Source organism: Lycorma delicatula, chromosome 6, assembly GCF_047948215.1.
Source record: "Lycorma delicatula isolate Av1 chromosome 6, ASM4794821v1, whole genome shotgun sequence".
Taxonomy (NCBI): domain Eukaryota; kingdom Metazoa; phylum Arthropoda; class Insecta; order Hemiptera; family Fulgoridae; genus Lycorma; species Lycorma delicatula.
In genome coordinates this window covers 44143188-44170636 of record NC_134460.1, presented here as the reverse complement: position 1 = coordinate 44170636, position 27449 = coordinate 44143188, and the positions used below count along the sequence as shown (strand labels likewise).

The window sequence follows — 27449 nt, the reverse complement described above, 5'->3', positions numbered from 1 at the left end:
AAATTTCTTTTACAGATTATCATTAAAATGTATGATAATTTTTAATACAAGGAACTAAGGGTGATTTTAAAGTATATTTATATCACCCTTAGTGATTATAAATGTATGGCAACCTTCTGTTGCTATATGAAGGCAACAGTAGGTTGTGTAAATACACTGATGGAAATGTCTGCCAAGGCATTTGCATTGGTGGCATCCTGACAAGAGACCAAACTGTTAACTGCGTTGTGTAATCAAGTTTAGAGGGTCTAAAAGATGACCTCCGGTAATGCTCATCAGGGGTAGGAATGGAGACTGGGATTTTCACAAGGCAGGTGTGTCTTCCCCCAAAGGGATCAGGATGATTGTAAAGAATATTTTTAAATATGTGAAACAAATATAAAAAAAAATCAGCTTGCAACAAAAAATTTTTTTTTAAATTTTGGTTAATAGAAAATCTTTAATTAATTACAAATATTAATTGAAGAAAAATTCTCTTCTGACATTACTATCATACTATTGAATTTTAAGAGCTATAATATTGAGGTACTGATAGTATCATTATCATCATAAAGTTATTTGCCTCAAGGCCGCTTGTACTACATCTGTTTCCATTTTCTCCTCTATTCTCAACTATTCTTTTCAAGTACCAAATAGCTCCAGATTTGTTTTAGATAATCAATCATTTTTACTCTTTTCCAGTTTCTCTTTTTTCACCTTGTACTAATCCTTCTAGCAATGTTTTAATTAATCCTCTTCCGATTAACATTCTATTTCTTATTCATTCTCCTCATTAAGCAGTCATATTTTACTTTTTCTGTTCACTTTTATTTTTCTTCGATATCCTCCATACCTACATTTCAACTGACTGCAGACTTCTTTTTTCATTTTTTCAACGCGTCATATCTGTACAGAAATACAAGTATGTAAGTTTTTTTACTGTTATAATTTTTAATTTAAGCAGAAATTCTTTTGCTAAATTGTCTCCTACTCTAGATTACTTTGTTTTCGTAAAATTAATTTTTTTGCCAAATTCTATCATTCTATTTAAAATTAATTTTAAAACTGTTCATTTTTAATAATGTCCTCTATAGACAGATGTCATCTATCTATACATACATGGAGCATTTTGATCATATCTTAACATATGATACTGAATACGAATAATATTAACACTATCAAGCAATGTTGATAGTAATAAATATTTTTAATCTTCTTTCTAGGTCAAAGTATTTGATTTGAACATTCGCTTTATCACATCTGACACGGTAGAAAGCTATTTCTACACTTATTCCTTTATATTTCTCTACGTAGTCTCTGCTCATCAATTGTTCTTGGCCCAATCACATCCCTTATCCATTCTCATTTAACTCAATCCGTATTGTACTTCTGTAATTATCTGTTCCATCTTTTTACTCAGCCTTTTGAAGAATTTTTCCTGAATTTGAAATTTAACAAACTGTCCTGTAATTTTGACACTTTATGCACCATGCTTTTTGGGGACCGGGATTATAGTTGTTTTAAGATTGATGTATAACATTTCACATGTAAAATATTTATGCATAGAACACAATAAAATAGTATACAAGTATATTTTAAAAATAAATATGCTTTATTTTAATGATATAACATCTAACATTAAAAACATCAAACACTACAACAAAAATATCTTATATCATATCATCTTATGTTAGCAGATTAATCTGAAGCTTACTAACTCATTTCATAATTATTATATAAAATTGGGGGGGGGGGGGGGTAATTGAAATATTATTAGTGTATTATAGAAATTTCATTTCTAATACATGAAATTATTTTATTGGGAATAAAATAAGACCATCCTCCATGTTTTACATTATAACTCATCAGAAAACATGCTCTCTGGGCAGTATACAGGTATAAAAATATTAAAAATTTTTTTCAATAATGTAAACATTTTTGTTTTAATTGAAGTCTTAGCATCTGAAGCATAATTTTCTGTTAATAAATTATGTAAACAAAATTAACAAACTCTGCATCTCTTTGTGATTGTAAAAATTATTATTCATTTCAACCGATACAATGTCAATGAATTCTAATTGTTATTTCCAGTTTATGAATAACTTAGTTCATTGTACTGCAGTTACTATTATTGTTGTCCATCTTTTTTTTTTTTAGAAAACATTAACCCTTAATCTTTAGATGCGTTTTACTGTACTAGTACGGCAGTGAAAATTCAGTCCCACAGTGTTTTGCCGTAATATAGTATGCTTTGTGTATTGCTGTCAGTTGCTGCTGTGTAAAATGACTTAGACTCAATTTAGTAATTAAGGTCCAGCATTACAAACAGTAAAATTAGACTCAATTTAATAATATGGGGAAATAGTATCATTAAGTTATAAAATGTTACTCATAGGCCTAATTTTTGTAACAACTGTCAAGAGAAACAGCTGTTTTGAATGTTCCTTTACGGTAGCCTATTTCTCTCACCACGCTGCCGTCATTTCAATTTCCACTGTGTCATTCAATGTTGTTCAGTTTACACTAATGTTTTTACAATTTTAGTTATAAAAACATCATTTTTACAGTATTCTTTTCGTAAGGTAATCTTGTGTTTATGTAACGTTAATCTTTTTCCAGATGATGTGGTTATAAAAATATTGTGTTTATAATATTGCTTTCTTTCTTTACCATTTGTAGTTTTTTTTTTGTGAATTTGTATGCACTTGATTTGTTGTTATCAAGCTGTGTTTAGGGATTTTTTTTGTAGAAAGCAAACAGTTCAAACATGGCAGAAAATAGTGCTTATGTGATTGATAATGAAGTAGCAAGGTTATTAGATGACTTAGCGTCAGACTCTGATTTCTCTGATGCTGAACATTTAAATATTGTTACATTAGATGTGACTGATTAGGATGAATTTGGTAGTATAATGCATAACAGTTTTAGTGATGCAGTAGACCTACTACTAGATGAACCTTTTAATACAATGACCGATTTATTTTCTGGAGATGCATTACAAGTCACTGATAATAATAATAACTTGGGGTTTAAGTTTGCTAAAGATGACGAGGATAATATTGTTGGTGTTTGGGAGGGGATGGAAAATTATCAGGGTAAGGTAGAAAATTTTACTGTTTGTAATGCTGAACCACAGATAGATTTCAATAGCATTTCTGAGGCTTTCAAATTCATTTTTAATGAGACATTATAAATATGATTGTTTGGAGACATGCTCAGCAAGAGAGAGCAAAGTTGGGTATGTTGTTCTCATTGTTTTCATGACAATGGAATTTGTTTCTTGCTGTAACAGTGATGATATATATATATATATCTACTAATATCTATGTTTATTCTCATGGGGATCTACTAATATCTACATCTACGTTTACTAACATCTATGTTTATTCTCATGGGCATATCCAATAGACCAACTTTGAAAGCAAAATTTTTTCTTCCATCATGTCATGTGATAAATATGAATTGCTGTCAAAATTTCTTTATTTCAATGACAATAGACTGGTAGAAAATTTTAATGGACCAAAAAAATGATTCAAAATTCACACTATAGTTTTTCAGCTTAACAATAAGTTTAAAGAAGTCTATATTTCACTGAAAGATGTTTGCACTGATGAATCTTTGCTTTTATGGAAAGGCTTGTTGTCTTTTCACTAGTACATGCCTAAGAAGGTAGAAAAATTTGGCATGAAAACGTTAGAAGTTTGTGAATTTATAACTGGTTACACATGGTCCTTCAATGTGTAAACTGGAAAAGTTATGCAGTTTGATTCTAATCTAATCTCTGATCTGAAAGTGTAGTCTTCACACTTATAGAAAAACTTTTGGGTAATTACACATTGTGGATGGACAATTGCTACTACAAGTCATAATTTAGCCCATTTACTAAAAAGTAAAAATGCAGATGGCATTGGTACACTTAATCTGAAAAGAAAGAATATATCACATGGTGAATTGTGTTCATCACATTCTGGTGATCTGTATACTTCAAATGGTGTGAAAAACAATTACGTTTCATTCATATCCACATTTAACAATGTGGAATTTGTAGAAAAGACTTAACAAGTACACAAAAGTAAATGAAATGAAACCATCTATTGTTTTATTTAATAACAAGTAAATGGTGGTGTTACATGACAAACAAGTTGTATATAACAACTTGTTATATAACAAGTACATGACAACAGTTACAGTGTTATCCTGTTGAACACAAACATGAGAAAAAGTGGTACATGAAAGTTTTTAAAAGATTAATAAATATTACAATTTTAAATTCTTATATAATTTGGAAGAAGAATCACCAAACAGTAAATCATATGTGTTATTCAGATTATCTTTAATCAGTGAATTTATTCAACAACACTGTAAGAACAAAAAATCATGTTGTGGACGGTCAACAATCAAGCCTTCCCAATCCAGATTGACTGACTGACTGACATTTCCCAAAGAGAATTTCAGCTGTAAGTAAAAAAGTCAATCCTCAAAAGAGATGTGTTGTCTGCTATAAAAATGGTAAAAGGAAGGATTCTTTGAACTGGTGTCCTAACTGTGAGGTTGGCTTGTGCATAGATCCATGTTTTGAGAACTATCACTAACAAAACCTTTTAAGCTAACTGTATACCTTTTTTTCATGCTAAAACATTTCTTAATCAGTATTCTAGAATGTTTACTATTTAAGGTTGAAATATTATACACATATCTTAAGTAGAAGTTATCAACTAACATGCTTGTTTCTGTAGTTTTATAAAATAAAAACAGTGATGGGGGTCACAGTTACCTGCATAACTAACACATTAAATAAAGGGTTAATCACTAACCAATATTATCTACAAAATTTTTACACACCCTAAACTTTTTTCATTATTACCATATAACATTAATAGTGCTCTTAGCTAAATTTCCAGAGAATTCATTGAAGATTAGAAATAGATTCTTGAACTCTTTATACATGAAGTTCATTAAGATATACTATGTAAAATTTACATGTTATGAGAGCTTATTTTATACCTATATGTAATGATTTTACAGTGATTGAGCTAACTGTAAGCTAACTGTATACCTTTTTTTCATGCTAAAACATTTCTTAATCAGTATTCTAGAATGTTTACTATTTAAGGTTGAAATATTATACACATATCTTAAGTAGAAGTTATCAACTAACATGCTTGTTTCTGTAGTTTTATAAAATAAAAACAGTGATGGGGGTCACAGTTACCTGCATAACTAACACATTAAATAAAGGGTTAATCACTAACCAATATTATCTACAAAATTTTTACACACCCTAAACTTTTTTCATTATTACCATATAACATTAATAGTGCTCTTAGCTAAATTTCCAGAGAATTCATTGAAGATTAGAAATAGATTCTTGAACTCTTTATACATGAAGTTCATTAAGATATACTATGTAAAATTTACATGTTATGAGAGCTTATTTTATACCTATATGTAATGATTTTACAGTGATTGAGGGTCAATCTTGTTTAATTAAGATAATAAAATGTATCTTTCAATACAATAAATCTTGAAGTTTACAATAGTAATTTATAATTTTTTAATAATAACATATAACAAGTATTTAAGATAAAAAATTAATATGGATACAAATATAATAAGTAAATTTTTACAAAACAGTTTTCAATTTTATTCTACATATGAATATTTTACATGTACTAAAATTAATGAAAATTATAAATTAAGAGATATTATAACATTTTGGAACTCAGAAGAACAGCAATTGATAAAATACTCATATCTACATAGAATTCAAGTTCGTAAATAATCAACAAATAACTGGCTGTGAACATTTATTTTTATATAGTCGAATTGCTTTTTGCTAAGTTGAACTCGCTAATAAAGCTATCAACTAATGACTGCTTTTTCAGTGTGCTTGTTGCTTTCAAATGAATGTTTGAAACTAGAGTTGAATCACCATATTTGTTTTCAAATTTTATGTAATCCATCCAAACATCTGAAATTAAAAAGGAAATTTCACAAAATTAATATATTCAAAGGGTTAAGATAAATTAACTTGTAATGTTAACTTACATTTTTGGGTAGTTACTGAAGTGAATTGGAGTCCTGCCATTAAAATATCACACGATAGTTCATTCACATTACTTATTTTACAAAAAGCTAATAAAGTATACTAATAAAACTACACTTGTTCTAAAATAAGATTGTTTAAATGACGGCCAAGAAATAAATGAGGTTATGTTTTTTTGTTTAAAGAAACTTTTTCTGATTCTAAGATGGAAGGTATAGAAGACCAATAAAATTTAAAATTTCATCTTAAATTTGTGTAATCTTTCATCAAGGTAAAAAAAGTTACAACACTTTGGTGTGCAGGTGTATACTGTTCATATATACAGTGCTATGAGGGATTTATATTTTAATCAGGGATGTTAACAATTGCGCATAATAAAAAAATTAGAAGTGGTCAACATCAACTGAGACAAATACAATGAAAAGTGTGTATTACTATAGTAAGGCTCATTAAACTGACTTGAAATTGTCACAAAAAGAGGAAATTTGTATAAGTTTTATGTTACTAGATTTTGAATGTTAAATACACACTGTTTTCGGTAAGCAATTTAGAATGTGCAAAAAAAAGTCATGAGAAATGAGGTCAGATTATCGTATTTAATTCAATGACCACAGTGGAATAGAAAAATCAATGTGATGAACAAAAAAGAATTTTATGTAATGATAATGCAGTATTTCAGAGAAATAATATATAAGAAGTGGACAATGGTGTGGGCAAGCCAACCATGAATGCTATATGTCACTGTTTCAATGAATTCTTGATTAAAAAAGTGAATAATGATGTGATGACTTTTATTCATCAGCCTCTTTATTTTTTTGACTTGGGTCCTGTGGACCTTTTTGTTTAAAAAAAAACTTAAACCGATTGAAAGGCTGCCATTTTCAAACAGTAGAACTGGTCAAAGAAAATTTGTTATGAGACATACACACTATTTCATCAACAGAATTTAAATAAGTGTTCCATCAGTGGGAAAACTCTGAAGTACTGCATTAACAGCACAAGGAGATTATTTTAAAAGAAAGAGATAAACCACAACAACATGTAAGGCTTATTAAGATGATGAAAGATTAACAGTTTGGATTCTTTATGAGCAGGTAGATTTTCACCAAGCCTGAATATATATGCAATCTCATCACACATCGCTCATAAGATCAAAGCCTAAGCATACCTTGGGTCACCTTATTTATGTAATAGAATAAAGCAGCCTTTTCTTTTTTTTGTGGTTTTCAAAAACTTGTTCGTTGATTGATTCTAAATTAAATCATTACGTTTCTTCCATTCATGTTGTCTTATTTCAGAGCTATTACTTGATTCATTTTTAATTATTATTTTTTATGGATTCTATAATTAAAATAGAGAAATCAAATTTCTGATAATTCACCATAAAATATACTTTTATAAATTTTATTAAACATTATACTGAAAATATGAAGGAATACAAAATAAATGGGTGTGGACATCTGAATTGTATGCAAGCAGTTTGATTAACTCACCTGGGTTTAGAATATGGACCAAAAAGATCATAGATGCATTGGCTGTGTGACAAGAAGACAGTTTCTGGAATAGGCACATTGCCTAATCCTTGAAGTGAAGAAGAAATTTAACTTAAAATCATTAAGCTACTTAATCTCCAATTCAGATTGCCCACCATGGCTAAACTTCTTATGTAGGTTGGTTAAATAAAATTTATCTAAATAAAGAGACAGGATGAAATTTAAACCAATCATCAAAAAAATATGTCTGCCCATAAACAAAATTTTAAGGAAAGTTGTTTAATATTTTTATTAATAAAAGTTTCACAAAAGTATTTGAAATAAATTTAAAGTTTAAAAAGGCTGTAAGATAATGGTTGTTGTTTAGTAATGTCATTTCTTCATCAAGTTTCTAAATGAATTAAAAATATTCACATAACTTCGCTTTTTAGGTATAAAAAGATATAAAAAGTAAGGGCATTAACTTCTAATATAATGCTAATGATAACAAACTCAAGTGATCAGTATTAAATAAAATTAAAAATAAATCACAGTGAAACCTACTTACCTGTATTACTCGACCCAAATTGTTTACATGCTAACGTATGACAATTACGTGCATGTTTTAGACTAGGTTCTGGTTGAAAACTTTCTAAAGCAGCCATTTTTGAATGTAATTCAAGACAAAATGGAGGTGTTTGTGCTAACTGTTCATAAGCTTTTCTTGCTGCTGATATTCCTTTATTGACAGCCAGACGTTCTAAATACAGGACTTTCAATGGGTTAGCTATTTGTGGACACTGTGAACCATTAGTAGCTTCTTTAAATAAATCTTCAACCTACACAGAAACAAACAGATTAAATTATGAACAGACATTCATAATTTTGAATATCTGTTGAATGCCGATAACTTTCTGTAGTATGGAAGATTAACCGATAAGACTGAACTTTTGTTTAAATATAAAGTACACAAAAGTTTTCATCTCATATTAGTGGATATACTTTCCACATATTTCAGAAAGTTTATTCCCACTAATTTATTGTAGATAAGAAAAAAAGAATTGAGTAAGAGGTCCAATACTGAGATAAAAAAGTTTAGTTTATTATGAACAAATTTAAAACAGCTCTGATACTTATTTAAAATATTTATGATAAAATATTTTAATTACCAAATATATTCTAACCAATTTTAAAAAAATTAAAAAACAATAATATAAATTAAATTTTTTATACTAATTAAAGGATATTTATAAGGCACTGTACTGTGTGTTTGCTTATAACTGGATGTTTAAGGACAGCTGAATGTGTAAAAAATTGGAGACTCTTGAGAATACCAACCAGGAAAAGACCAAAATTACAAAAATTGGTTTATGACTTATTCATTCTTAACTTATTCCTTTATTAGCAGGTGTACAGCCAGACTTACCGCTTACAGAATTTGGAACTATATCAATCTGAATTCACAGATGTTTATAATATACATATTTTTTGTTGAATATAAAAAGCAGATATAAACCAGATATGTCCAATTTTTCATTCTTAGTTATGTTAGAAACAGTGGTGTGTGTTGACAATTACTCCGTAAGATTTTTTTAGTGTAAAGTTAAACAAAGTAGGTATGTAAAGCAGTTTTAGTAATGCTGATGCTGATCTGACTTTTGTTGTTAGTGATAATGTAAATAATAGTGACAGTAATAACAAAAATAAAAAATGTAGAGAATGAAAAAGAAATGAGAAAACATGAATACGAAACGTATGTTAATAAGTACAGGATGATTCAAAGAAACGGGAAATTTTGAAAGTTGTGTTGGTAGCCGTGGGCGATTGGTACCACTTGATAAGTGGCGCCAGCCTCTCTAACCTAACCTGCCATTTAGTTGTCATGGATCCTTGGAGTGGTGCACAACGTTCATTTGCTATCAAAGCGTTTTACAAAAACAATGACAGTGTGGAGGGAGCGCGAAGAGAATTTTGCCGTCATTTTAATCTGGGACGGCATGACCGTGTTCCACCAGCACATGCAATTAAAACATGGATATCGAATTTTGAGGAAATTGGTTCGACAATGCAAAAGAGACCTCCAGGTCGTGAGCGAACCGTTCGTACACCACAGAATGTTCAAGCTTTACAAAATGCTGTCACACAAAGTCCATATCGGTCAATCCGTCGTCTTTCAGCATGTTTACAATCGCATAGTTCAAGCGTTCGAAGAATGTTAGTGAAGACTTGCAATACCATCCATACAAGTTGCAGATCGTCCAGGAACTGAAACCGAACGATGCAGTTGTGCGAGCACAATTCTGTAATGTAATGCTTCAGAAGATAAATGATAACGAAGAGTTTGTTCACGAACTGTGGATGTCAGACGAAGTGCATTTCCACCTCAGTGGATTTGTTAACGAGCAAAATTTCAGATACCGTGCACAAGAAAATCCTACGCAGCTACACCAGCGTCCGTTGCACAGCCAGAAAGTGACCGTGTGGTGGGCTATGTCATCTTACGGTGTTATAAGCCCTTATTTTTTTGAGGATGACAACGGTCTTGCGATTACAGTGATGTCGGCTCGTTACGTAGCCGTGCTTAAAACCTTTGTTGTGGAACAACAAAAGAGATTTCCACCGATTCTTAACACAGCCTGGTTTCAACAAGACGTAGCAACATCACATACTGCACGAATATCGGTGGCAGCTGTACGCCGATTGTTTGGACAAGGTGTCATTTCACGTAATGGTGACATTAGATGGCCTCCCAGATCGCCTGATCTCTCAGCTTGCGATTACTTTTTGTGGGGTCACCTTAAAAGCAAAGCGTTCCACAGTAGACCTGCTACAACGGAAGAACTGAAGGCAAAGATCCGAGAAGCAATCGCGGAAATTCCAATTGAGATGTTATGTCAAACCATGAACAATTTAACGAAGAGACTTCGTGAGTGTTTACGTAGAAGAGGAGGTCACCTGCAAGATGTCATCTTGAAAAAATAAACTAAAATGTATGTATCCTAAAATGGCAACATTTGTACAATTTCATAAAATGTATTAATTAAATGAAATAAAATTCATTTTCTAATAAAAATGTTTCATTAAAGTTATTTAATTTTTTAAATTTCCTGTTTCTTTAAATCACTTTGTATACGTACAGAAAGTTTACTTCATCAATAAGAAATAAAATATTAAAATTTTAACAAATTGGTAGGTAAAAAATTACAGTATTCTTATTTAACTATCAGGTCTCACAAGATATTTTAAAATCAACAGACATCATTTTGATTTAGTGCTGAAATTGCAAGGTATTACTGATCAATCAAATGATGCTATTCAAAAAAAAAGAATGCATTTTTTAAGTATTACATTAGTCTAGATGGTAAAGAATATGTTTGTAAAGCTGAGTTTTGTAGTTTACATCAAATAAAATAAAGCAAAATAGAAAGGTTATCAGTTTACAAAAAAATTGGGAGTGCTTCTCCAGATTATATGAGAAAAATCTTTAGGTTGTAGGACAAATAAAAATCAAATCATATTGTTAAACTTGTTAAACATATAGTAAAACTGAAAATCATATAAAATCATTTCCAATTATTCTAGGAAGTTCTGTCAAAGAATGTTCCTTTAGCCTAAGCTATCAGTAAAAAAAAATGGAATCTTTTTATCTAAAATAAAGGTGGGCAAGGAACCCACACCTTGCATCACCTTTGTTCTCAGTTTATATCAATGATTAGAACTTTGTTATTGAGTTTGCTCTACTTTTGCTTTTTGCTGATGATGCTAAACTGGCATTAACTATTAAGGGCTCGACTGATAAGATTTTTTTGCAAAGGGATTTAGACTCTATGGTAAATTGGTACCATCTTAACGGGTTGACATGTAATGTTAATAAATGTTTCTCCATAACGTTTGGAAAACAGATAACTAATAATGAAGTTAGTGATCGTAGAATCCATGATATCTATATCTCAATTAGGTTACTGAAATTACGGATCTTGGGGTTTATTTTGACTGTACACATTATTTAAAAATCATATTGATTATGTTGTTTCTAAAGCCATAAAAAAAAATTAAATTTTATAAAGAGGTTTTCACAGAATTTCAGGAATATCACCACGTTTGAACTTTATATTTTGCATTTATTTATTCACATTTTTTATACTGCTCGAGCATCTGGAAACTTGAACTTTTAAAAAAAACTAGAAAAAGTGAATCACCTTTTCTTTAGATATGTTTCTTATAAAACTGGTCACACAATGCATTATTTGGACCACAGCTGAATTGCATCTGCTTCGGTATATACTGTCGATACAATCATCACTTATAAGATGTGATTTAATTTTTGCATATAAAATTATTAATAATCATATTGTCTGTGCAGAATTGCTTTCAAAATTTGATTTCTTTGTTCCTGGTCAGAAATTTAGAAACAACAACTATTAGTTTTATGTAGCTATTAACAAAGACTTTCGATCAATTGTTCATTTATTGTCATTAAATTCTAATAATAACATTAACTGGTTTGATTAGTATAATTTTAGTTTGTATCAAATTAAATTTAAATCTACATATTTATTAAAATATGAATAAAATAACTGTATGTGACAGAGTAATGTAGACCATTTATTTTGTATCATTGGATTTATCCTGTTTCTTTTAATAAATCAACAAAATATATGAACCAGAAGTTTCAAAAAAAAAAACTTTGGTATAAAATGTAAACCTGATATAACTTATGAATATTATAATCAAGTTTTCAAAGCCAAATTTAACTTTCACTTTGAAAACCACAATCTGATGCTGTCCTACATATGATAAATTGAAAGATAAGACAGACAATGAAAATTAACTACACGAAAAAAAATAAGTTACTGTGTGACAAAAATGAACAGTTTCCTACAGCACAAAAATGTTATGATGAACGTAAACCAGCAAAAGATGGGCTGTATTATCTACAGCCCATCAACAGAATCTTCCTTTGCCTGTTCTACCGGTTGGATAAATATTTTATAGCAGACAATTGTTGGGTATTTAATCAGTGTTTTTATTCAGCAAAAATAAAAGATTCAAAAATGTAAATTTACAATGAATCTGAGGCAAAAAAAAAGAAGCTGAGATAATCTCATTTCTGCAACATTATATTGAAAATTTTCAAGACTAGTGTAAAAACTCTTTTCATATTTATTGACAACTATGCAGGGAAGAATAAAAACATCTATTTGTTTTCTATCTTACTTTACTGCTTGTAAAGAAATAAAAAAAATATATACAATCATTTTTCCTGAAAGCGGTCATTTGTATAGCCCATCGCTCCATAAATTTTAATAAGATTGAAAAAAATGTGTATATTTCAGAGGAGTGGCAGTCTCTTGTTCAATGTGCTTAAAAAAAGTCAAGTAATTAACATTTCGCAGAGTATGGTTCAAGATTACAAATCAGTTTTTGCTCCAATCTTTGTAAAAACAATAAAGCCATTTCAAATATCAAAGTATATAAAAGAACATATTAATATTAGTGTTTCACAAGAATATATTCCAGAGATCGGAAGGAATTTAAAAATGCAAAGATGATGGTGGATGTTAACTGTGTGAAAGGTATATTCCACCAATTTAAAGAAAATGGTACACGACCCTTCAACCTAAAGCATCAAATGAAAAGTGTAATGTGACAGATGATTACTTGGTTTTATTTATTATTTTTTTTTGGTGAAAAACATTTTTGTTTTCACCTGGTAAACAAAAACATGAAATATAAAAATAAAATATAAAATCTAATAACAACAATATTAAAACAAAATAAAAAACTAACAGTGTAGAAATTTAAAAACAAACTAAAATACTAAAAACAGAGACAAAATATAAAAAACAAACTAAAATGTTAAATACAAAAATATACAACTGCCGTACAAAAAAGAAAATTTTAAGAACACTATTAAAAAGTACGTAAAATACTAATACTTCAGAGAAATAAAAATACCCGGTCCAAAACTTCATTATTGCCCAGGATTTGATGAAAATCCCTGGGCAATTAAATTTACGACGATAGGTACATTAATATATGCAATCCACACAGCCAAGCGGCATTAATGAATGCGTGCAGTTAAGCAGCACTTTCATTGTATTCATATCAGTGCATTTTCTGCTGACATCAGGTACCTATGAGTAGCTCTCGTATGCTCTATCCGCAATCAGCAGAGGACCACTTCCTCTCAGCAAATTTTCCTGCGGGAGAAATCTCATAGCAACACAGTATCTTTGATATAGCTAAGTTTATTGTCAACTATGGCAATCCAGTCGTCTTGCCACCTTGCACGAAGTGCGTGTTTGACATGGTTAATAAGTCAGATGTAGTAACACAGGTAGTGAAGGATGGTTGACTACATGCATCTTTGGGAGCATGTTAATTACCCAGAATTCCACATGACTAGGGATACAACAGAAACTCACTTGTGTGTTGCAATGTTTCAACACGGCGATTGCATTGTAGATGTCGGTGATGATAGGATGTCTGGAATAAAATTTTTTTTGGGCTTGGAGAGCATTACACGAGTCGCTACAAATAAGGATATGACAGTACTTAGGATTAATGATATTCAAAGCCTTATGTATAGCATATAGTTAGCAGTAAATACACTTGTAAGACCGGGTAGACCAAACATGTAGGTTTGGTCATTAACAATAAATGCGCATCTAACAGTATCATACTGTCTTGATCCATCTGGGTTTGTCTTGTGGTGAAACATTTGCTGAAAGAAGGTAGCTGGTGTTGATTCTTTATTATATATTGTGAGGTCAAACATAAAATTAATAAGGTTAATTCTCCACGGAGGATATGAATACGGATAAATTGGAAAAATTGAAGGTGCGTCAACATTTATAAGCGTAGTAAATGCTGGGTATGAATATCTACAAGTGCAGTATGATGTAGATGGTCCTCATATCTTCAAAGATAAGTATTTCCAAGGACTGCATCAAAAGCCAGGTGATTTGGCTGTCCTTTAAGATGGGTAAAATAAGATTCTAAAACTTGGTCCCATCTATTCCAAAATAATGGCTCACCAGAGTTAACAAGGATGTTTACAACAGGGCTTGATCTAAAGATACCTGTAGCAAGCCAAAGGAAAGCTTGATGTATGGCATCCAGCATTTTAAGCACGGTATTGTGCACTGAAGAGTAGACGACACAACCATAATCTCAACAGGAACGAATTAAGGAATAGTAAAAACGCAACATGCACGACCGATCGGCACCCCAATTGGTATTACCAAGGACTTGTAGCATGTCTAAAAGTTTGGAACATTTTGTTTTTTAATTCTTTGTTGTGTTTAACCCACATAAGGCGGCTATTAAAAAGTAACCCTAAAAATCTGACATCAGAAGAGATAATAATTAGCTCTCCACTAAGAAAGACTTGTGAAATACAGGGGTCTAGCAGATGAGAAAAGACATTTTGTTTTCTCGGGTGAAAATGTGAAACTAGTAACCTTGGACCAAGCTTCAAGGCGAGATATAGTGTTCTGTAGCAGTCTCTCTGCTGTGGCTACTGAACGGGACACAATATATATAGCAAAGTCATCAACAAATAAAGAAAATGATACAGGTGGCTGCACACATTTAGTAATACTGTTAATGGCTAAAGAAAATAAGGTGGCACTTAATACACTTCCTTGAGGTACTCCATTCTCCAAGATGATGCTACGCAAGAGAAAATCTTCAACACGAACAGAAAAAGTTAGGACATTTCAGAAACCCCTAATAAAAGCAAGCATATTCCCCTGAGGGTGTGTAGAATACCTTGTCACCAGACTGTGTCAAACGCCTTGATATCAAAGAAGATAGCAATGAGCCACTGGCATAGTAGGAAAGCGTTTTGAATAGCTGTAACCAATGACACTAAATGGTCAATGGAGGATCGTCCTTTCAGAAACCACTATACTGGAGATAAAAGGCCATGACTCTCCATGTACCAAGTAAGTCTGTGCTTCACCATTCTCTCCATTACTTTGCATAAAATGCTTGTCAAGGAGATAGGATGATAGCTTGAGGGGCTTGCTTTGTCTTTACCAGATTTAATTACTGGTACGACAACGACTTCTGACCAAACGGGTGGGAAGACTTGTGCGAAGAATAAATCATTATAAACATTCAACAGGTGTTGCAACACCAAATGAGGAAGGTGTGATAACATACTGAAATGAATATTGTCAGGTCCAGGAAAGGTGTCATGGGAGTTTCTAAGTGTGTGTGACAACTCGCTGAATGGAAATGGAGCATTTAATTCAGCGACTGAATCACCAATGTTCAGTGATAATATTTCCATCTGTATCTTATTACCTCTGAAATTCGTTACTGAATTCGTTATATGATGAAGTGAGAGACACTGAACAGAAATAATTTGCTAAAGTAGTTGCTACTGCAGAAGATGATGAAAGGAGTTCTCCTTCATTAATAAACCAAAGAATAGATTGTTTTGATGATCTGCAAATTGCATGAATCTTTTAACACACAGTAGACGGAATAGTGCATGAGATGGTGTCTATGTTTCCTCCACGATGTTTTCCTAGCGTCCAAGAATACCCGATGACACACCGGTCTAGCCTTACGGTACAAATCTAGATGTTCATTTGTAGGTCTTCGGTTAAATTTACACAGTACCTGCCGTCATCTGCTACTAGTGTTTTGGTAATCATCAATCCACAAAAGGACATCTAGGGTTTCCTGATGTTTGAAGGATATCTATTAGCATTCTCAGGTATCATGGACATAAAAGAGGAAAGTTGATCAAAGACACCCGTGTTACTATCACACTGTGATGGGAAGGCTTTATGGTAACCGTCTAATCTGCCTTTTTAAGAATCCATCTTCGTGGCCTTTGTTAATCGACCTGTGATCACTGCCGTCAAAGTCATCACAGACCAATTAAGACAAGGGAGTAAACTCGGCGAGCATAAGGAGAGGTTGATGTTGGATAACGTACCAGGTGACATGGACATGTACATGAACATGTGTGACCCATAATTTAGCACACAATGGTCAAAGTCTTGCCTCACTCTATCATATGAGCTCGAGAAGAGTAGAAAGATGAGGCCCAGGAAATATGGTGAGCATTGAAGTCTCTTACTATTAACGAAGGTGATAGGATCTATGTGAGGAGATTTGACAATTCTAGAACATTGAACACAGAGTTTGGAGAGAAATACAAATTGTAGACATGCAATTTGTATCTGCAATAGACATGCAATTTGAAGGGGTTAGAGAGACCTTGACAGCAACAGTAGGAATTGGGGTAGCTAGTAGTATCCTTGTAGCAGATACTTCATTCTGCATGAAAATAGCAACTCCATCACTCTCCTTACTGTCTATTAGAGACAGTTGTATCTCTCATAGAAACATAGCCTCTGAGTGTTATCACATCTTGTTGTAGAAGATGTGCTATTTGGAAGCATACGATTAGTGGTTCATATGTGTGCAGCAATACCCTACTATGCTCAATGCAGGACCGAAGACCTATAACGCTCTACTGAATAATGCTCATAAGTACAGGTAGTTATAGATACAGAATTTCAGGAAAATAAATAAAAGATTAGTTGTATGTGATCCAGTTTTTCTTTTTTTTAGTTTTGATGGTAAGGATTTCCGACACCCTGGGTCAGGTGATTCCTCAACCATATCCTCCAGTATATGAGGTGATGGAGAGGAGACTTTGAAGAATGGGAAATTGTAGATGACATCCCAGAGGAAGTGGTTGTGGGGGCTTTAATAAGTCCCTTTACTCTTATTTATTTGTACAAAGTATGTTTTTCTTTTCAATGATGTTTAAGTTATTATAATGTTGTAATCAAAATATTTTCAGTAAATAATATTTAGATTATTTGTAATATTTCATAGGTAGTTTATTAAAAGGATATAAAACGTTTTTTCCTTAGATAAGTAGGACTGTTATTGAAGTTATGTGAATAAAAAATTGGACATTAACAGAATGGATGACATTTTCAGATTTAAAAAAAAAAAAAAAAAAAAAAAATTTAAACAGTAATGAATTTTAAATTAATTTTTTTGTACAATTATATTATACACAAAGGTGAAGTAAAATAAAGAATAATCAAAAATATTGATTTTATCTGGTCGTCACTCTCTAAGGCCCTCTGTAATGTTCCTTCTTCAGACTTTTGCTTACCCTGTTACATTAGCAATTTGTCATTTCCTGGATGTTATTCTCAGGTATTCAAGTGTACATCAGAATGGGATGAGATATAATATGGAGAAAAGTGTGAGCTGCTAATCAGAAGTAGAAAGTAAGAAAGACCCAAAACTGAAATGATAGTTGGAAAAGAATAGTTAAAAAAGAGTTACTAATTTTAATTGTTTTTTAAATATAAGAGGAGGGTGGAAAATTAATAGAAAAGAGATGAAAGTACATTTATTTTTTAAAAATATGGGGAGCTCATCTGGAGCAATAACACACCCCTGAAAAATAAAGAAGGCAATGTGCAAGGGATAGAATGTCTAAACACAGGTTTGCAAAATGAGATCTGACAACCAAAATTTGCTCAACAGTGTGTACACTTTTTGGGTATGAGTACTCTTTTACTTCAACTACCAGCAAAGTTTTGCTTACAGCACTTAACAAATGTGATATAAAATAACATATATATAAAACAAGGAGGAAAATAAATAAAAATAAAAATTAATTATCTAATTAAATATAAATATTTCTTATATATATTTATTACAAGAAAAACTTATTTTCTTTAATTTCCTTTTGAAATCCACTCTTCCCTTTCCCTTTTCCTTGTCATTTTTCTCAATAAAAACAACAATAACAGCAGATAATAATAACATAACATTAAGCTCTGCGCCGCCTTGACTACGGACAGTTGTAAATGAATAATGTGATGTTTTTCTGAATGCATATAATAATAAGGTTAACAATTTTATGTTACGTTGGAGAATTTCAAACATATGATATTATAACAAGAAATTATAAAGTACTGTATGGTGTTTAAGAATCAAATCAATTTATTTTTTATTTTTTGATAATCCATTCCAGTAACTTATAAGTTAAAATAACTTTGATCTGATAGCTAGCTAGTTCTATGAGATCTATCATTCAGCTCCCCAGAATAATCTTAGCTCTTTATAATAGACTGTTATATAAAAGAGGAATCATGAATGCTCATGACCAAAGTTGGTCAAAGAATTTCGAAGAAAACTAAGATCGCTGATGAATCTTAAAATGAACTCTGTTGCATACATATGCTGCTAGGTCTGATAAACTGAACAAATGTTAATTCCATCAACATTAGCTCTGAAAGAGTAAATATTCCTTGTAACAGAAATTATATTGGGAAATGTCAAAATATGGTTAGGAAAAACAATATTGATAATTACCATAATTACAAAGTGTAACAAGAATACATTTAGTCTTGGCTGGGTTTAAGTTAAAATAGTGAGTGATGGATGGATCAAGCTATTGCTTGTGATATAGTTTTATAATGTACAATACTATCTGAAGAGAAATTGTATGTTCAATTTATCAGCAAAGAATTAATCTTAGGGAAGCAGATTATAGAGAAAGGAAAAGTATTATATTTGTTGATTACTTATTAGAGAAATTTAAAATTATCTTGTAGCAGTGCTTTAGAAAATGGTATGGTGACAGTTGAAATCATCCAAGTAGACTACAAAGCAGGATAAAAATGTAAATTACTTTCAGTCTGGATGAGAGAAAACAAGATGAAGGAATGCACGTGCTGCTTCATGTTGTAAACAAGAATGCAGTGTGACTATCGTGTACAGAAAAAATAAAAACTTCAATTCAGTAAATAATTTTTTTGAAAAACACGAGTGTAAATAATTAATTCAATTGCCTACCTGTTTACACCTGGAAACCTGGAGGTTACAGCTGACTGAGAGCTGGCAACCATTTTTTATTTACATTCTTCACATCATTTTTTTTCAAATGTTTAATTCTCTTAAAAAAATATAGTTGCAATTCGTTAAAATAAATAAATTACAATATATTTAATTAAAGGTAATTACGGCTAATTTTTACTAGACAACCCGGGAGTAATGTATTAAATTATCATTAATTATTCATTTAAAGTGAGTCTCATTAAAAAAAAAAAAAAAAAACAGATACCTGCAGAAATCAGCTGCTGGATCTTAGACTATTGAGCAACCTATGATAATGCAATAATTAAACACAATGGGAGAGGATGTCAAAACTCTGTCATTCTTTCATCCTTGGAAGGTCCTTGGATTGAATCTTGATCAGCCATGGCAGTTTTCATTGGTTACAACATTTATATTTCACACTTCCATGCACAAACTTAAAGCTTATAAGGTGAATTAATTATTAAAGCAAACTTTAACTGTATGAGAATGGGAGATTAACAACATGGACAGAAACAACTGAGATGCATGTTAAAGATGTATGTGCTGACAGAACAGTATGCATGCAAAAAGTGCTGTCAGATGGGAAGTAGTGAGAGGATCTAACCTGAGAAAACTTGGAACAGGAGACAGTGATAGTAATAAAAATAATATTCTTAACACAAATAAAAATTCGTAACTAATTTAAATAAAATAAACAAAAATAATAACATTTTTTAAGTAATTTATTAAAAACAAAATAAAAAATTTACCTTTGAACTATTTTTGGCTTGGTAATAAAGTATCATTAATTTCCAAAGAGGTAAAGCATTAGGTCCTAATGAAATATTTGCTTGTTTAAATGCTTCATCTGCAACTAATACTTCACCACGATTAAGATGAAATCGTAATCTCATTTCCCAAAGAGGAACACTATTGCTTAATCTAGCTGTTGCTTCTTGTAGAATCTGAGGTAATCTGTTTGCTTTATCAGTACTTTTTAATTGATCCACCTATAAAATAGAAAAATTGAGGAAAAAAAGAAGAGTTGACTACAAAAGTAAGAAAAATAGTTTCAAAAAATATTTCCAGTTTTCCCATTTACCTATTGAAAACCATTTCAATTACTACCAAAACATAAGAAAAGACAGGCATGGATTTAATACACTAAAACTAGCCTAATTCAAATAATTGTAAAATTTGAATATTTAAACTGAATTATTTCAGGAGGAGGGTAATGTGTTTTTGAATGGTGTGTAAGAATAACATAAGTCAAAAATCTTTGAAGTATTTTAAAATCAATTTTATGTAACTGAATTACAATGTAAATTGCACTTATTGAGAAATTTATTTAGGTAAATATTTTATTGAAAACTTAGTTAAAACAATAAAAAAATGAAACCCTGGACTGACTAATTTTGTACTCAATATATATGCAACTGTTTATTACATTTCTTGATACCTGATCTTATGAGTACATTTTTCAACTCCTTATAGTGTCTGTCTGATGGAACGTCACCTTTGTATTGCTTGCTGTGTTTTTTTAAAATGCTATCAAGAGAATAAATTACAATCAAATTCGATGCTTATATCAAATGAAATAATTCTACCTAAAACATTGATTTTTTTTAAAGGAAATATTTTATTTTTAAACTACTTCTGCATTTCTACTTTACACAGCCTGCTTTAGTTTGAATTTTTTTTATACTGACACAATATATGATGTGATGTCAAGTACTAGTATGATATTTGGTTGTAAGTTTTCTGTAAACTATTATTAAAAGTACTGTATTTTTATATTTTCATGGCATTTACATGTTTTTGAGCTAGCAGTCTGTGTTAGTAAGGTGTTAAGAACAAAACTGGTTTTTCATCTTTGATAATTAATAGATGGGTGAGCTCATCGTTTCCACTCAACCATGATTTTTTGGTTAAATGTAAAGTTAAAACATAACTTTCAACCATTTAAAATTAAATATCCCCATTTTTTCTCAAACGTTTTTGGTGATTTTTAAGTAAGAAATTCTTTTCGCAGCAACATATTCTCTAAAGCGACAATTTCTATCATTGATTATCATCAAATCTTACATCATTTAACATATAGAACTTAAATTTATTTCTTCTCTTTGCCATTGCACATCATGTTAAGTTTATATTTTGTTAACTTAATAAACTTGGTACTGTTCTCAGTAATAAAAATTGTGTACAATTCTCCTACAGTTAACAGAAACTGTTGTTAGAGGGGTTTTCTCTGTTATGACTTTTATCTATATTATTGAAACTTAACTGCCCCTCTATCTGAAAATATGCATCAGCTTCCTTTTTGTTATGCACATTGATGCACTGACATACACTGGCAACTTTACTACAATGAAGCTGAACTTTCTGCAATGGAATAAGGAAATTGCCATTTGATCTCTTGTTCTTATTAAACATTGTTTTTTCTTCCACAAATTTTAGCATACTTTTATATAATTTCTTTCTTTGTCCACAGAATTTTTGATTTATCATTTTATTCACAGTAAATAAAAATGTCATCAGATTTATCTGAGGGAATAACCAAACAATATAATGTAATCACATGAAACAATGGAACATCCTTTCCAGACATGAACACAAAAAGTATAAAAACTTAACGAACAGTAACAAAAAAGCTCTATAAGATACAATGTGAATTGGTGGATGAATAATTTTAATATACTCAATCAATCTCCTTTCAATTACAGAATTGTGATTCAATTGGCACCTAATTCGTAATAAATAATAAACTAAATTGTTTATTTAAGAGTGATCCATACAGCTCTGTTTTGGAATGCAATCAAAAATCTTTTGGAATATGAATAAACAATATAAAAATAATTTTAAATGAACCTATAAATAATATGGTGATGACATCACTATAATAATTACATCAAGTTATAAGATAGTGTATTGTTTATAAAATGATGTTTTTGAAAATCCCATACAATAACTCTTCTACCTCCTCCCAATGCAGTCAACACACTATTGATGTGTCATGTATCACTTCATTAAAACAAGCACTAATCTTCAATGGATTTCTGTTACCACAACCTTGTCTGCAAACTCCTCATCAATGACTTCATAATACTATTTTGAGTATCTTTAGTCATGTAAAATTTTAATTGTGAAATTTTTATCAAATTTAAAACTCCGCATATTTTTCATACACAGATTTCTACAAATATTATTAATAATAATAAAAAACCTGTTTGGTTTTGTGCTACAACTTATTGGGAAAGGGTTCAGATTTTGTACTGTATAAGTGGAGTTCTTATGTGTGCACAAGAACCAATTTCTGTGTTAGTTCTGAAAAGAGCTGTTGGATCCAGAAGTTGGTCTCCGGTGAAGTCAGGGAGTTGCGGCTCATCATTGAAGTCAGACTGAACTTTCCCTCAATGGCAGCTGGATCCTCACTACAGCATGGCAGTGGTGGCCCTGAGCCCTGCACTGTCAGGTTGGTGTCAGTCATCCTTTGCCGGTGTGGCCGAGGCAGTTTTCCCTGACCGATCCCACACAGTGGGCTGGCCACTGCTGCTGAGTCCGCCAGCCAGAGCGCGATTGAAGCTCGGTGAGCTGGAGCGGGAAGGTAGCGTCCAGGTCCAGCGGCTCCCTCAGCAGGCAGGCCAGACCTGCTGCTTCAGCAGGGATGTTGGCATCCACTGGGAGGTCCCATGTCGAGGCGGCCAGGGAACTTCTTCTTCTTCTTCTTGGTCTTCTCCAGATGTTGGTCGACGATGAATTGAAAATTCACTCCTGTGCACACTCTTTTATTGGAGCCTGAGAGTGGTGGGGCCGCAGCGCTGCTATGGTGAGAGAACTGCACGGTATCTGCACAGCGGTAATAATGCTTGTATCAGTGTGTACGTATACTTTGCGCCAGCTCACATCTGAGTTGCTACCATATTTGTCCGCCGATATTAAATTAGGCATATATGTAGTAACAAAATACAACATAATACATGAAAAAAAAAATATATATATATAATCATTTAAAGAACACAGTGTTATTTTTACAAACATGTTTTGTGTCTATTGAATTATGTTATTATGAACACCATTTCAAATAACTGGGATTATAAAAGTGACCAATTTGAGAAGTAACTGTCAATGGCTATTTACTGCATTCTGAATTTTAGTTATGAGCTTTGTGTTATGAGTATCGGTGGAAAGTAAGGGGTTAATTATTTATATATGAGGTAGCTGCTACAATGAATCTTGAAGCTTGGACTATGGCAGCTGGTGTGGTGCTTGTGATCCAAACTAAAAACACTCAATTTAGTTTTCATGTGCAGAAGCTGACTGCTTTCTTGAAAATACAATTTATTATTTTACATTACTGGAACAGTTATGGATTACTTTTAAATATTAAATAATTATGTATTTACACTTTATAAATGATTAAATATTTTACCATAAAATTTTTTTATAAAAATGTATGCCTACTCTCAACAAGTATTATAATTACATTAGCATATAAACACTAAAAGATAAATTAACTAACATTATAACTGTCTGACTTATAAAAACACATTTTATTATCTACTGTAATTTAATTTATTGTAAAAATAAACATGGACAAGCAAGTATTAACTCAGGAAATGAATCACATTTCTTAGAATCATATCAAGAAACAATATAGCTATATTGTTTGCTGTGATCATAGTTTTCAAATACTGTCAGGCCAAGTTAAGAATAAATAATTATCCATAAGTCTATGTTATTGAATGCTTGAGTATAATCCAATTAACTAGTTGTCCTGTAAGTGCATTAGTGCAAATGCAGTTTCAATTTATTTGAGTTTTGATTGAAGAAAGTAACATTTTATAATCACTTGTGAATTTTTAGTGTTTTATAATTATGAATGAACTTAAGTATACCATAAAAAACAAAAAATTAAAATGGCAGGCCCAGGAAATAATAAATAGTGTGTATGAGTTTATGAAATAAGAAGGTGATTAACTTCCGAAGTCAGAAAATAAAGATAAACACCTGATTCAGTTAAAAATGTGAAGAAAAACAGTAGCTGTGTGTGCGGGGTGCCATGTCCAAAGAGATGGACACAAATTTCACAAAATTCATAAATAATTGCCAACAGTAAAAAAGAAAATGTTAGCGCTTAAAGATGCCATTGGTTACTCAGGAAAAGAGACGAGTTTGAGAAAAATAAAAGAATTGGGCTTTAAGAGGAGAAAAACCAAAAATAACAGGAAGGTTCTCACTGAGTAAAATGATATAAGGTTTAAGCATATTCAGTATGACGACAAAAAAAAAAATTTAGAGCTGAAAATATATTTAAAATGATAGTGTACCTTGACGAATCATATGTATATTATCTTCTCACACTATAAATAAATTGTGGTGTAGTGATTCAGGTAATGGGCTAAAAGTTCTTATTTCAAAACACAGCAGACTTATTACAGCGCATGATGGAGGAGAAATGTGTTTTATACAAACTCCTTACTAACTTGGTAAGCAAGTTTAAATCGTGGCAATTACTGAGGTCAAATGGAAGCGGGAAATTACTTAAAAAGACAGAAGAGTTGTTAATTCCAAATCTTCCCAATAATTTTATGGTAATGTCTGACAATGCACCCTATCGCAATGCAGTTTTAGAAAAATCACAATTTTCAATTAAAGGAAAGAAGATATGATAAAATGTTGCAGAAGCAGTCTGTTCTTCATTCTTCCTCGATGCTTAAACCACAATGTGCAGACTGGTAAAAGCAAACAGATAAAAATAATTTACTTCTATGTCTGACAAACTTTTACAAAAAAAAGCATGACATTCTCTGACTATCATACCACTCGAATTTAAATCGTATCAAAATGGTTTGGTCAGAAGCTAAAGAATATGTAGCAAGTCATAACACAGCTTTTGATATCAGAGATGTTCAAATGTGAAAAAGTGACAGACATGAATAAAAATTGGAAGGTACATTGTGATAAAGTTAAGGAAAACAGAAGCTGAATATATGCGATAAGTACACATTGTTGACAATATTATGGAATCTCATTTAATACTTTTTTAGAAGATTTTTTAGACAGTGATAATTACGATGATGATTCTAATACTTTTTGCGAAGTGGATGGTTCACTCTCAAAATAGTTTTATTTTGTTCTAATATCTAAAAATAAAAGTTTCTGCTATAATTCCAGATTCCATTATTTAGTGCTATTTAATAGTTACCTTGCATTAACTTTTGAATATCAGTTTAAAAATAAAATGGAACACAAGCAAGCAACGAAAATAAAATACATTTTGATTTGCATGTTATACCAATTTAAGTGTAGGCCTACTATTGTACAATTCCCTGCTTCACATAAGCGCATCTCTAATTCTTGTCATGTTTACTATTTTGAAGAATACATAATAACATACTTTTAGCAGAAAATGGTCGGATATTAAATAAACATTTTTTGGTGAGCCAGTTTAATTTGACATAACTTATATGTGAATATAAATTATTAAATCAAATTAAATTTAAAAATGAAATAATGTTCAAAATATTAGCTGTACATTGAGCTGATTAAAATTTCAAAAGTTGTGCTCTGTGATCCAATACCTACACCGCAATATATCTTATGAAGGCCTATTAGGCCCTGTTAGGTAATTAAAATGTTACGCTAAAAGGTTAGTAGAATGATTCAAATTGTGGCTGTCACTGCTGTGTCACCAAGCATCAAGATTCGTTGCGCCACCTGTTGGCTGTGGTTAAAAATTGTGTTAAACTACACTTGTCCTTTCAGTATTATTGTATTTTTATATAATCACTTATTGTGTTAACTAAAAAAAAAAAAAAGAAGAAAGATATATACATTTTATATATCAATGAACTAGACATATATAAATATACTATGATGTACTTCGTTGATATATAAAACAATCACAGTACAAATCCAAAATTTTTAACTACATCTTTGATAAAGCTGCAGCGAAATAACTTCCAGTAACAGAAATACTAGTTGCTTTTGATAGCTATTCAGATAATACTGACCATTTTTTCAAGTGAAAAATCACTTAACTACCTTCCTCTCATTTACGGAAACAGAATCTTCAAATGTATATTAGAATTAGATTTATAGTATGAAAAAATCATTATTTTCAGATCAATTTAGAACTGATTAATATAAATAAATAGTAAAACTGTAACTAATGAACTTACCCACATGAAGTAGTATTTTTCTGGTAATTTTTCAGCAACATGTGCAGCATTTAGAGCATTTACTAGTATATTCCTTTTAAAGTTGGGATATGTTGATGTATCTTTATAAAGGTCTAAAAGTGTGTCCAGATACATTGACCACATTCGTTCTGTTTTTAATTTTTTTATATTTTTTTTATAAATAGCTACACACCGCCTGAAATACACAAATATAAAAAAAATGTATTCTAGTATCAAAACCACAATCCACCAAAGTACAGAATTAATAAGATCTCTTAACTTATCTTGTTTAATTAAAATAATTAAATATTTAATCTTAAAACATTTTTTTTTTATATTATCAAGGACAAAAAAATAATTTATTTCCCTAAATTAATATATACACATACTTTGAATCATTTTTTTTTTTTTTTTGGTTGAGAAGGGGGAAATGAAGTTTAAAATCTTTGGGTTTATTTTTTGTTGCAGTCTTAATTGATAATTTATAAGATCTTTCATGTTAACTAGTTAAGTAAACAATCTTAGTACAGTTAGGCTATAAATTATGATGCTAAGAGGAGATTTTTGTATCTTACACAAATATGTAGTTATGTAGATGTCATTTAGATATTGCTAGGCTAGAATTTATAGCTGTTTGCAATAAAATAAACTAAGTGATGTAAGGGTGACCTTCGGAGGAATGAGCTTCAATGATCACTTTGTCTTACCCAACCACATCTGCTGATGTCAGCCGAAAATGTTAGTCATAATCAGTACCTTAAGAGTATTGTACAAATCCACAAGTCACATTAGTTGGAAGCTTATTTTGTGGTAAAATCTTACAATGACAATGTTACGTTATTCTAAGAGGATTTCTCTGATGCTCCTATTCCAGGGAAATCTTACATTCCAGGACATATGATCTTGTGCAAA

General features: G+C 31.0%; 1 protein-coding gene across 1 annotated transcript in view; it reads right to left on the bottom strand.

Annotated features, from left to right (window-relative positions):
* Window positions 1–1568: 1568 nt before the first annotated feature.
* LOC142327023 (U3 small nucleolar RNA-associated protein 6 homolog) overlaps window positions 1569–27449 on the bottom strand; it is a 52527-nt gene continuing 26646 nt past the window's right edge. The window contains exons 7-10 of the mRNA XM_075369784.1: window positions 26538–26733; window positions 20127–20366; window positions 8066–8336; window positions 1569–5950 (exon numbers count right to left, since the gene is read on the bottom strand). Coding sequence (XP_075225899.1) covers window positions 5793–5950; window positions 8066–8336; window positions 20127–20366; window positions 26538–26733 — 865 coding nt within the window. The 3' untranslated portion in view covers window positions 1569–5792. The remainder of the gene's footprint in view (window positions 5951–8065; window positions 8337–20126; window positions 20367–26537; window positions 26734–27449) is intronic.